The 11,992-nt window shown below is 44.1% G+C and overlaps 2 protein-coding genes across 3 annotated transcripts in view; one reads left to right on the top strand and one right to left on the bottom strand.

Annotated features, from left to right (window-relative positions):
• Nucleotides 1–2,731, bottom strand: part of SLIRP (SRA stem-loop interacting RNA binding protein) — a 3,867-nt gene extending 1,136 nt beyond the window's left edge. Inside the window, exons 1-3 of the mRNA XM_065685965.1 lie at nucleotides 2,590–2,731; nucleotides 2,368–2,426; nucleotides 605–712 (exon numbers count right to left, since the gene is read on the bottom strand). Coding sequence (XP_065542037.1) covers nucleotides 605–712; nucleotides 2,368–2,426; nucleotides 2,590–2,683 — 261 coding nt within the window. The 5' untranslated portion in view covers nucleotides 2,684–2,731. The remainder of the gene's footprint in view (nucleotides 1–604; nucleotides 713–2,367; nucleotides 2,427–2,589) is intronic.
• ALKBH1 (alkB homolog 1, histone H2A dioxygenase) overlaps nucleotides 2,717–11,992 on the top strand; it is a 13,999-nt gene continuing 4,723 nt past the window's right edge. The window contains exons 1-4 of one of the 2 annotated variants that reach the window (XM_065685964.1): nucleotides 2,717–2,887; nucleotides 5,640–5,748; nucleotides 8,997–9,159; nucleotides 11,721–11,811. In XM_065685964.1, the coding sequence (XP_065542036.1) occupies nucleotides 2,753–2,887; nucleotides 5,640–5,748; nucleotides 8,997–9,159; nucleotides 11,721–11,811 (498 nt within the window). In that variant the 5' untranslated portion in view covers nucleotides 2,717–2,752. The remainder of the gene's footprint in view (nucleotides 2,888–5,639; nucleotides 5,749–8,996; nucleotides 9,160–11,720; nucleotides 11,812–11,992) is intronic. The other variant, XM_065685963.1, reaches the window with a different exon arrangement.

Consider the following 11,992-nt stretch of genomic DNA (forward strand, 5'->3'; position numbering starts at 1 on the left):
GTTGTGTGGCTCTAACTGACCAGTCAATAACAAGACACCTTTGCATGGGTACTGGACCAAAGGCTTTTAATGGGTGGTGTACGCTGTCTCTTTTATGCCATACACTAATGCACTGAGATTGCCAAAGTGTCATGTATTTATCTTCAACACATGAAAGCAGCCACATGACTTTTCCTCTATGAAATGACAGCTGAAGAAAAATTAAACCCACGGAAGTTCAAAGCTTTATGTTCTTTGTCATCTTCCCACTGCCACCCAACATCCACACTGAATGCTGGATTCCACCTGCAGAAACCTGTCTACAAACACTAATTAGCTGTGTGGCAGCTCCTGCACAGGTCTACTGCATTCATATTCCTTTAACTCAGCATAGAAGGAAGTCTTGATCTCTGATACCTAGATGAGCTCAAACTCTCAGTTAACAGGGGAGAATGAACAAAAGTGTTACTGGTTTGAAAAACACTAAAAGCACACTAAGTGGCAAAATGCTTCCTCACACTTAGAACAAACACAGCAGTATTTTAATGCTAGTGTCCAACAAAAGGCAGAAGTTAGGAGCTCAATTCACTACTTCATTACTTCATTCAAGGAATTAGCACCTTACCTTGGCACCTTCAAGTATGTGGCTGTCCTTCTGAAACACATTCTGCGCTTCTTTTGGGGTGGAGAATTTAATCCAGCAGTAACGTTTGTGGAAGCCTGTATCTCTGTCCTAGTTACCAGTTAAAAAAATAAAACCCCAATTACTACAGCAAATATTCACACAGGCTGTTAACAACTTTCTACAATATTCAATGTAAGGACTCAGAAATTATCCCAGAACTCAGCACACTTGCTGTTTCAGAAGCCTTTTTCAGATAAGACGTTTATTGTCATTGACAGCATATGGCAAGCAGAAGCTGTTCTGCATCCCTCTCTTGTCAATTTTTGAGTCCAGCAATGATAAATTTAAGTTATAGCTGAAGACGTGAATAACGCATAGCCGGTTGTTTCAAACTGCAGCTGTTATCTACTATTAAGCCAGTCACAACAAAACTGACATTTAAATGGCTGTATGATTTTAAAATAAGCCTGCCACAGTACTTCAAAAGCATTCAACAAGACAAAGCAGCTTCTTAAGATCCCAGAAAGAAGGCTGCAATCCGAGATGACAAGTGCTAACTGCACTGAAAAGAATAACATTATTTTTAAAAAATCACATACCAGTTGTAAAAGACAGTTGTCAGTACCCAGGAGATGCTGCAGAAAGGCCAGGTCTACAAAATGCCTTTTATCCCAACTCTGATCCCTATCAGAGGTCACACCAGCCCTGCCACTCTGATCATCAGGCACTTGCAAACACTGGTGCAGTTTCCACCCTGTAGTCACTGCCCAATTGCAGTATCCCAGGGATGTCTTAATTAGGGTCTGTTACCCTGGCAGCAGATTCTTGTATCTGTGGTAGTTGTAACACTCCTAAAGTAACTGCTGAATCAAAACACACGTGCATCAGTTCAGCTTGAATCAGCGGTGGAGGCAGCTTTACAGTAAGCTGCCACCCTTAATGAAGGGACAGATACGTCCTGGGCCTTAGAAGTGTGTAGCAGGCAGATTACCTCAGTTTCAGTGTTAATAAATGGCCAGACTGTTCCAAATTCTCCTCCATCTTCAAACTATCCTCAACTGACGGTGAACCAATCAGCTTAACTTAACTGACCAGTGCTTCACATGGAGAACACAAGCAGGCAGGAGAAGCGCTGCTCCTTCAGCAATGACCTTCAGTTTACCCATAACAGAGTGGGAAAGGAACCCTTTTTTGACTGCTGATCTCCAATAAACTGCAGCAGGTACTATTATCCCTGACCTACACACTCAGAACAGCAGAGGCATGAACAGCTGACAGCTTGGAAGCATCCTGAAGAGGCTGCAGTTTTGTGCTAGCTCTGTGCTCTCTGATGGGGTATGAAGCCAGAGCAGGGAAAGACCGTAGGCTCATACCCACACCTTTAGCATTTTTAGGCACGTGGACGCTTTGTCAGAAGGTAGGTAACAACGATGGCGGAGCAGCGCAAGGCGCTTTTAGGTTAATTATTCAGAAAAGGCAGCATTAACAAGACCTGGGGCACGTGCTTTCAAAAGCCTTTCCAAAGCCAGTGTAAACCGCGAGGCTTCACTGAGGCCTACAGCCCGCCACGGGGAGAAGGCCCTAAGGGTGGGCAGCACGCAAAATCGGCCCTGTGTACACAACAGGCTTCCAGGGAGCGGCTCCGGGGAAGCAGGGCCCGGCTGCGGCACCGACCTGCCGGGGCCCGGCACGCACCAGCCGGCGGCTCTGCCCCGTTTAACCGAGCGACACGAAGAGCGGCCTGGAAGGCGAACGGTACTCACAAACGGCAGCTGGCATCTCTGCACCGACCCGAACTGGGAGAAGTACTCCTTGAGCTCCTCTGGGGGGGAAACGCACACCCGGTTACACGGCACAGGCCCACCCGCGCAGCCGCAGCCACCCCGGCCCGGCCCGACCCCCGCGGCCTAGTGCCGCACCAGCGCTCGGCCCGCCCCGCGGCAGCCGAGCAGCGGTGTGCGCAGCAGGAGGCGGTGCGGACTCACTGCTCGACACCGTCCACGGAACCTCAGCCACGAAGATGTCAAAGAGCCTCCTGGAGCGGCGCCCCGCCGCTCGCACCGCGCTGGCCACCGCCATCTTGGGAGCTGCCACGGGAAGGGGGCGGCCGGCCCCGCCCCGGCAGTACGCTGCACCGCCCGCCGCGGCATGGCCAAAATGGCGGCGGCGGCGCTGACCCGGGAGGGCGGGGAGGATGCCTTCCGCCGGCTTTTCCGTTTCTACCGGCAGCGCGACGCGTCGGACTTGCGGGGCGTGGTGGACTTCTCCGTGCCGGGGGACCAGGTAACGCCGGCTCTTCCTGCCCTCGCCCAGCGCTGAGGGGCCGGGTGGTGCGGTGCACTGCGAGCTCGTCCCGTCCCGTCCAGTCGCGCTCTCCGTGCGGTGTTTCAGCGCGGTGCTGCTGCAGCCTGCTTTTCGCACCTGCTGTCGCTCTTCGCGCTCGACGCGAAGTCTCTAACGCCATCTCGTTACGGTGCCCGCCAGCGCTGGTCCTCCCACGGGTCGCCATAACGTTTGAACGCTGGGTGCGTGGTTAGAGATGAGCCGCTGAGGAAGGATGAGAAGCTCTGAGGGTTCCTCCGCCCGTGGATCCGGGGCCCCTTTGGGCCAGCTGCCCATGGGGTGCAGGCCCGTGTCCCTGCCCCAGCTGCGCTGGCCAGCACACGGTCTACTCACAGATTGACTGCTTCTGCTTATGTTTATTCCCATAATGTTTAATCAGCTCTCTGTGCTGCAGGAGGGGGTTTTCGAAGCATGTAGTAGGACCACATGGTACTTAAGGGAAGCAAAGGAGCATACGGGCAGAAAATAGCAAGTCTCACTGTTGGAGCTGACACTCTTTCCTGGGTCCGATTATCCTTGTCTTGGCCCGAGAATACCTGGGGGAGCCGAAGAGAGATCAGCACAGTGCACACCCAGGATTCTTGCTGTCTTCCCTTGGTAAAGCGTCTTCTCCTGCCTTACTCCTGTATAGCAAGCATTCGGCTTAGCCCTCAGGGCACGTCCAGCATTGCGGTGGATTAGGGCACACAGGCGGGAGTGCATCTCAAAGTAGTCGCTGTCACGGTTTGCTATGTCCTCAGCAATGGACAAGTGATCCTTTACACTCATTTTCTGTTTTATCACCTCACAAAAGGATAGTGGATGTCTGCTGAAGTGGTGTTAACCTGGGACTTTCTGTACATGAGCCTGTATGAAAAAAGGGAGTAGGGAATATAGTTAAAATGAAATCTTCCCTCATTTTTCATAGTTCAGATGCTTAGCCTTTGCTTTTTACTGTTCTATTACAATATATATTTTACTACCTTTTCAGAGTAAAATTTTGATATTGTAATGGGGCATAAAACTTGACCCATATGAAATTGTTCAAGGCGTTAGCATTAAACAAGGGATGTGTTAACATTTCAGCCTGTCTTGAGCTTGCAGCAATCCTTTATCAAATAAAGGATTCAGCATTACAGCCCTTCTGGGAAATCCAAAGTACTTGAAAGCATCACAAGCATCTGTTCCCTCTTCATACCGTTCTGTTTGTGCCCGTTACCTTCTAAGATAAGTCGATAGCTTGCTAGTGAAAGCACCTTTTATTCCTCTTTCCCCCAGGTTAAGAACATCTGGCTTTTCTCTTTCAGAAGAGCTACAGGCCAGGCAGATTGGCCCAGATACTCTTGTTCCTTTTCTGTCAGAAAACTGCTTCAAGTGATTGAGCTCTTCAGTGAAGTGTGACATACCAGCTGCCCCGCTACCAGGCTTATTTAACTGATTCAGCACATGTAGTTCTTCAGCACAGAACAGCTCCTGCTCTCCAGAAGTCCTGACAGCAGCTGATGTGTAAGCAGTTTGAGAAGGCAGAGAGGTGACAGAGTCTTACTTGAAGGAAGAGGCTTTCTGGGGATGCCATGCAGGCAGGACTCTGAACTAAGCTCTTCAAGGCTGGCAGTCGCAAAGCTGCTTTTGACAAAGAGCTGAAAAATTTGTTGATAAAACAGCACGTTGCCAGAGGCTGCTGCTCAGCACTGGTCTAAAGTTTTCTTACAAATTCTATGTAAGTAATTTACTCAGAAGATGTTAACCAGAGCTGTCAGCCTGCAGGCTGATTTACACATTCGGCACTGCAGAGTCTGTGTGCAAAGGCCTTACTTTTGTATGTGCTTTAAGTCTTGCCTGTGTCTGCCAGCTTATTCCCACTATGCCTGGCCAGTTCTTCCTTACATGAGCTGTACTTCTGTATAGCTACATGGAGAGCTGGACTGGGGAGCTGAGCCAGAACAAAACTAACCCGCCCCTCTCTGCCATGAACTGTAAGATGATTCTGAGCCCTAAGGGAGAGAGGGACTGGGAACACAGTGGATGAGTTTGGTTTTGACAGCAAGTGTTGGTTTATTGCATCTTAAATACATGTGTTATTGCTGCCGAAGAGAGTATGTCAAGAAAATGTATCTTGCTAAGCCTTGAGCTGTTGGCCCTGCTGTTGAAAACAGAAGTGTCAATGTGGTATTCACGATTTACTGAATTTCTGCAGTCCTTCACATCAGACAACTTTGGCCACTTGATCACTGTATTACTGCTTGTTCTATAAATAACAGAACAGTCACCTATCCTATGGTATCACTAGCAACTTATATTTGGAATGTTCTTTGAAGGTATGAAGTGTTATGGGTATATTGCTCTCTAATGGAGACTGCTAATTACTAGAATGTTTTATAAAGATGTGGCTGTACTGTGGAAATGGACAAATAGTGCCATTTTTTTCTCATTGGTGTGAATTTTTATGGCTTTTTTTTTAATGAATGGAGGACATCTCTCCTGATCCCTAGGTATTGTGAAAACTGTAGAACGGTTTGACTCCTGCACCGAGTACATACTAGCTCTGTTAGCAGCATGCCCTGTTATGGTTGCAGTTACTTAGTTTTGTGGTACAGTTGGCATTTTCACAAGACCTACTGTGGAATATGATAGCACTCTTTCTTACAGGTGCTGGGTTTGGATGAGTTTTATATTTCTTCCTTTTTATAACTAATCTGTTTTCTTTTGCCAGGTGGTCAGATCACAGCTCAGTATTTCGTCAGTCAGTGATCAAGATGCCTACAGAGCAGGATTACAGCCAGTTAGCCAGTGGAAAGCCTATGGCCTTAAAGGTTATCCAGGTACATATTTCTTGATTTCAAGAAAAATTAAACACAACCTTGTTGTTTTGGATTCAGGCATCTTCCATCTTACCCCCTCTGGCCTGCCTGAAAAAGCTGCTTTGGTTTGCTAAAGTGTAATTTAATGTTATTTTAAGTGCGGGAGGACAAACAAGTCAACTGAAGGGTGGGATACAGCAATATATGTGAAAGTGAGAAGAGAAGGGCCTTTTTTGTTTCACAGTCTCTGATCAACCAGGCCATCCCTTATGAGGATGGATTCCTGTTGCCCTTGATAGAGATGTTTATATTTCTATAGCTTCTATTTTTCCTCAACATATATCATGAACATTAGATAAGAACTCTTCTTCTGGTTCATCTGGACTGCAGTCAGTGTCTATGTGAGTTGCTATGAAGCTGCCCTACCATTTCTGAAACTGTGGCAGCCACACTAGTCATCTGGCATGGTAATACACAGGGAATTTAATAAATTCAGGAGAAAGGCTTCCACCTCTTCTTGCCACTATAATTTTTTTGTTCCACTTACCTGTCACCTTATAGCTGCCCTCATTTGATCTCACTTGTCATTTTACATCTGTCTAACCGTCTTTCCTAACAAGTATATGGGGGGGTGGGGTAAATCACAAGTGTTCTACTTAAGTGCATTTTTCTTCTGCTTTTGACAAAGAAAACATTTCACTAAAATGAAATGCAAATACGTTAACAAATTCTCACTTGTGTTTAGAATAAAGTCTTGTGCAGACAAGAATAATATTTTATCCTTTTCCAGCTGCCTTTATCCAGGCATCCTAAAGCACTATAAGATATTTAACCAACTGCCCCAATAGTCTGCTAAAATAAGTTAGAATTTCTTTAGCTTGACTCTGGCCAAATGGAAAAGAACTCATTTGGTTTTGTTCCCACAGTGAGCAATGAAATATAAAACTAGGGAATCTGGGTGAATTTCAGTAGCAGTGTCTTGAGTTCTGTGAGATGTGGGCAATGCTGTATTTGGATCGTTGTAACTGACGCAAGTTGGTTTGATGAGAGGTTGTTCTTGTTGTTAGACATCTGCATGCCTTACCCTTCCTCTGACTGAGGCTGGACCCTAGGTGTATGTTAATTCCTAGTGTGCCACAAGATTTTGCTGCAGTAAGAGAACTGCACTTGCTTCCTCAAGGCAGATTCCTGTGATATACATAGCCTCAGAGCAGTAATCTTTTGCCTGTTCCACTCAGACCAACTCTTTCAAGGCCAGGAGGTTCAATTGTGTTGCCGTCAAAGCTTGTCTGTGGTATTCTCGAGTCAGCTCAGAATGATTGCTACAGAAATGTGTCTCTTACTCTTCTCCCTCCCATGTGTGGTAGCTGATTTCTAGCTCTATTTGCCTTCCCAGGAACTGTTAGTCTTGAATGGCAGTATAGAATTTTATACTAAAACTCTCCAGCTATTAGAAATTCATGTTTTTTTGCTTTTTTTAACATCAGAAGCCTAGCAATAAACCACTTTTTAGTTCTTGCTTTTGTAAATCTAGACTAATCTGGTTTCTTAGGCGCAAGCAAGGAAAGGTTTTGAGAGACAGGAGCATGTGCTAAGCTTCTGATACAAGAGTCATAAAATTTGGATTCTTGTTCTCAGCTCAGTGTGTAACTAGCCCTTGCAGGCTTCAGTTCCTTCAGTAATACCTGAAGACAATACATACGCAGTAGCGCATAATCTCATTAATGTAGTAAACAGCTTTGAGAACCCCACATCAAAAGCTGCTGAAGGGAAGGGCAGTAATACTGTTCTGTTCTATGCAGAGGCCAACAGAAAGTAAATTTTATGTTCTGGCAAAGAAACTTCTTGTAACCAGTCCTATCAGAAGGCTGCCATAGTCTGATGGTGCAGGGAGTGGAGTGAAATGAATGACAGTACATTATTAATACACTGAAGGCTCTTTCTCTAACTAGTTAATTTTATCTTATGAGGTCAGTGAGATGTGGTGGCAGGAAGCTTCTTCTGTGCTTTTATTACCACTGTCATAAGGCCACAAGGCAAGTTAGTATCCTGCTGAGACTCCTAGCCTTGCTTCTTCCTTTTTCATCTATTTTTGTCTCTGTGTAACTTGTTATGACCAAGAAGTTCAAAACATCACAGTAGAGCAAAACCTCGAAACCTCTTGTTCCTTTTTTGTCTCCCATACCCTTATCTGACTTTGTATGTGAATTTTGTGTTGGCGAGTCTTACTGAACTGACAGTCTTTGAGAGAATGCCTTGATTCTCAGCATAGGTATAATAAAGATTAATAGCATCTTCCCTTCAGACACTCATCAATGCTGTCGACCCTGGCCTGGAAGGAAACTCCCCTTGGGTTCTGGGGAGAAAACTCCAGGGAAGAATCCTGTTAGCACTCCTAGTGATGGCAGATCTCATGTCAAGGACTCTTGTCTGCTAAGATATAGACCAAATCAATCCATTACATCTCTGCTAACCCTCTTATTTGGGCTGCTGCTTGAACTGTGCTGGAGGTGCCTGGCTAAACGAATGTGCAGACTATCTACATGTTTATTTTTGTTGTTAATTAACAATGACTGCAAAGTATTTGCAGCAGCACCAAGCAGTTTGGGACATAATTTGACGTTCATGTGCACTTGATGAGTATTACCATACCAAAATACAAAGATGGCTACAATCAGACTTACCTGGAAATAAGCAAGAAGCAGAGAGGACAGTTTACATTACTAGAGACTTGCTCAGCTCCCGTACTGCTTTCTGCAGTTCATGACACTGAAGTAGCAATAGGAAGACAGTGTGAATGCAGAGGCAGCAACGAGGACAGTTTGAAGTCTAGAAGAACTAGGCCAGAATTATTTTAACTTTGCAGGGTTCAAGAGAAGAATCTTGCTGAATGATTTCAAAATCAAATCTACTCCAAAGCAATTTGCTTTATGGTTCTTACTCCTTTATCTACTGTGATCAATGATCAATATGCCTAACACAGATTAAGTCTTTTATTGTCATTTTTTTGCTCGGACCATTGTTGGCTGCCCTCCCTGCCTTCTACCTGATGGTCACCGTTTGTTTGTACTGAAAAAGCAATAGGTTTTAACTTGCCTATTCAGACTTGTTAATAAATTTCATGAGCTTACATGCAGAATCAGTGGTTATACGTCTAAGGTGTTTTTTCAGTACCCTTGTTCTTGGCTCTAGTTTTAGAAGAAACAAGGGAAATGCCTAATTATACTCTCTCTCTACCTCCTCCTTTTTTTTTTTTTTCCTGTGGTCAGGGTTTATTTTCATACTGAATCCTTTCCTTCCGGGATGCCAGCGTCACTGGGTAAAGCAGTGTCTCAAGCTATATCCCCAGAAACCCAATGTCTGCAATTTAGACCTTCATATGGCTCCTGAGAAGACCGTTGACCTGTGGGGACAGAGCAAGGAGCAGCTAAGGTAAATCCACAGTAACCTTTGGTGGTCAAAAATAATGGAGTCTGAAGGTTTTAAAGATCTTTTTAATTAGTCACGTGTTAAAAAATACATCTGAGAGATGCTGTTCACAGTATACAGTCTTTTAGTTATCTGGGTATTTATCGTTACCTTGCTTATTTCACTGCTCGTTTTTGATAGAGTTCTCTAGAGCTCTCATCTCCTTCAGTCTCTTAGTAAAATTGACCTGCTGAGATTTTTCTCTAAAAATATGTTTAACATTTACAAGATGTGTAATGGCAAAAGCAGGGTTTGGACTTCGAAATGTTTGTACCTAAGAGAGAAGTTATGGCTCCACTTGTATTTTCCAAGCTCAGTCAGAACTAGTTACAGAAATTTAGACACTTTCTTCTGTGCTCCATCAAGGATGAAAAATGGTTCCTTGAAAGTATTGTGCATTGTGCCCTGCAGCTGAAAAAGTGAGGTACTGTTCCAGCTCAACAGGCTTTTCCCAGCAACACTTCCTGTGTGCACAGAGAATGATCAGAACAGAGGTTAATTTGCAGCTGAATCCAGTTCAGTTGAAAACAGCGTTCAAAATAGTTATGGCTGGTGGTTTTATTAAGCGCTTGCCTGAGTCGTCAAGTGAGCAAAGTGCTGTATTGTGCTTTTTACCTGGAGAACAGCAGCTCAAACTAGCCAACTTGTCTAGTGTCTAGAGTTGAGAGCTATTCAGGGAGGGGAGAAATAGAGTGCTTAACTACATAGTTGTCTAATTCCAAGTCTGGGAACAATTTTAGTGCTTTTTAAAGCCATTGGAAAGATGCATAAATGTGCTCGGGTCACGGCTTATCTGCTCTTTTCAGGATACAGGAATAACGAGGTAGGGATAGTCTACACAGTGCCTAGAAATATATTCTGTGCTCTCATTAAAGAGTGGAGTTTGGGTATTTTCTTCAGTGCTGGTGACAAGTAAAAGCATAAAAGAGGCTAGAGCATCCCTACAAGGGATAAGTGTAACCTGTGTACAAGGAAAAAGCTGGGGGGGATTTTATAGATGCAATTGTTTACCAGCTTCAGACTAAAGCCCCAGCTGTTCAGTCTTGTTCTGTTTTTGAACATAGTTATACCTGAATTTCTCTGTGGTTTTTTGGAGGAACACCTTCTGCTACAGTTGTAGGAACTTGCTGTTTCCAGATACATAACACTCAAGACTTTCCTCTCCTTGGCAATCATGTGTGAAATCACATGCAAAAATAAGGACCTACTGAGCATTATTAGGGTTCCTGATGTTGTGCGAACACTCTAGCATTGTAGTGAAAGTAATTGCAGTTGGCTACTACCCTATGACAGAGGTGGAAACTGGAAAGATTACTTTCGATAATCAGTGAGCTATGAAAAATTGCTAATGGTAAAGAAACTGGCCTTTTACTGCTGTTCCTGGTTTAGCTTAGTATGGTATTGGTGAAGGGCAGAAACAACATGTACATGCAGGTAGAAATGCGCATTAAATCCAGGTGCTTGGTTGAGGCTTCACCATGGCAGAACAAATATGAATCTGTTTTGTAAAAGAGGGCATATCTTACTGAACTAATGAGGCTGTGAGAGCCAACCATCAGGTGCAACTGATGATATTCTGAGTATATTTCGCTTTCTTTGCTTACTGTAACACATGACTTAGCTTGAGAAAAGATGCTGAAATTGCTGGAATAATTGGACTAGCAGATAGATGTGTAGCTTCCTTTTTTGTTACTAGCATGTTTCTACCAGATTTACTATAGTTACACTTTTTATAACTTCATAAGGATTTTTTTCATAGGCCACAGTAAAAGCCCCTCCCTGAGGTCTCTTCGTGCCTTCACCATCATTAAGTCAGACTGGTAAATTGGCATGTGGCTTCAGACCCCTGAGTCTCTCTGCATTAGGGTTGACACTTGAGAAGAACAGGTTTTTGTCCTTCATAGCAGTCTGGATAGGAGACACCTGCAATATAGACTTCTTGACATTATAAGAAGTGTACGGTCATAGCTAGAGCAATCTTGCTTTTTACTGGACATCACGTTGGTCAGTCCTCAGGACATCTTGTAAAAGTACCAAGTAGGAGAAGTAATGGTCCTTTGGAACATCATGCAGCTTGACATACTTTACTGTGAGGCAAAGCATTCTCCTTTCTTGTCATTTTCCATTAAGTGCCTTGAATATTTTTCCTTTTGTTTGCAGCTTTTAGATCTTAACAGATTCTGTACTTTGACATTCAGCTGCTCAAACAGTACATGCTTAATTCTGACCTCTAAATCTGTAACAGTTCACTGTGTTGTCTCCATCTGATAATCAATTATGTACCATGCTGAAAATACAGGCTTTCAAACTGGCAGCAGTTGGCAGGAGGCCCTATAGCTTGCAAAAGTTGCATGAACTGATTTTTCAGGATCTTTAGGGGAAAAAAATAAGGGCACTGAAAAAAGTTCAGCATTGATTGTTTTAATAGGCTGTCACATGGATGCATGACTCTTAACTACTGTTTGCTGCACTACCAGAAAACCCCTCAGAAGTTAATGCATATTCTATTCATTTTGTCTTTGCAGAAAAAAGGGCTCCAGTAAATGGGAGCCCAGAAGCTTATTGGAGAAGCTGCGCTGGGTGACCCTTGGTTACCATTATAACTGGGATACTAAGGTATTGAAGCTAAATTCTTTATTTTTCTCTGCTGTAAGCACTCAGAATGGCAGACAGAGGAGGATATCACAGAATAAAATGCTTTGATCCTACAGGACAGCCTTGAAGGAAGGCTGTAACAAACCATGCTTGAAAGAATGTTTCAGTCTCTATTAGCTTACTGTGAAGGATTTAAGAGCAA

This window comes from Lathamus discolor, chromosome 6 (genome assembly GCF_037157495.1).
Source record: "Lathamus discolor isolate bLatDis1 chromosome 6, bLatDis1.hap1, whole genome shotgun sequence".
In the NCBI taxonomy this organism is placed as follows: Eukaryota; Metazoa; Chordata; class Aves; order Psittaciformes; family Psittacidae; genus Lathamus; species Lathamus discolor.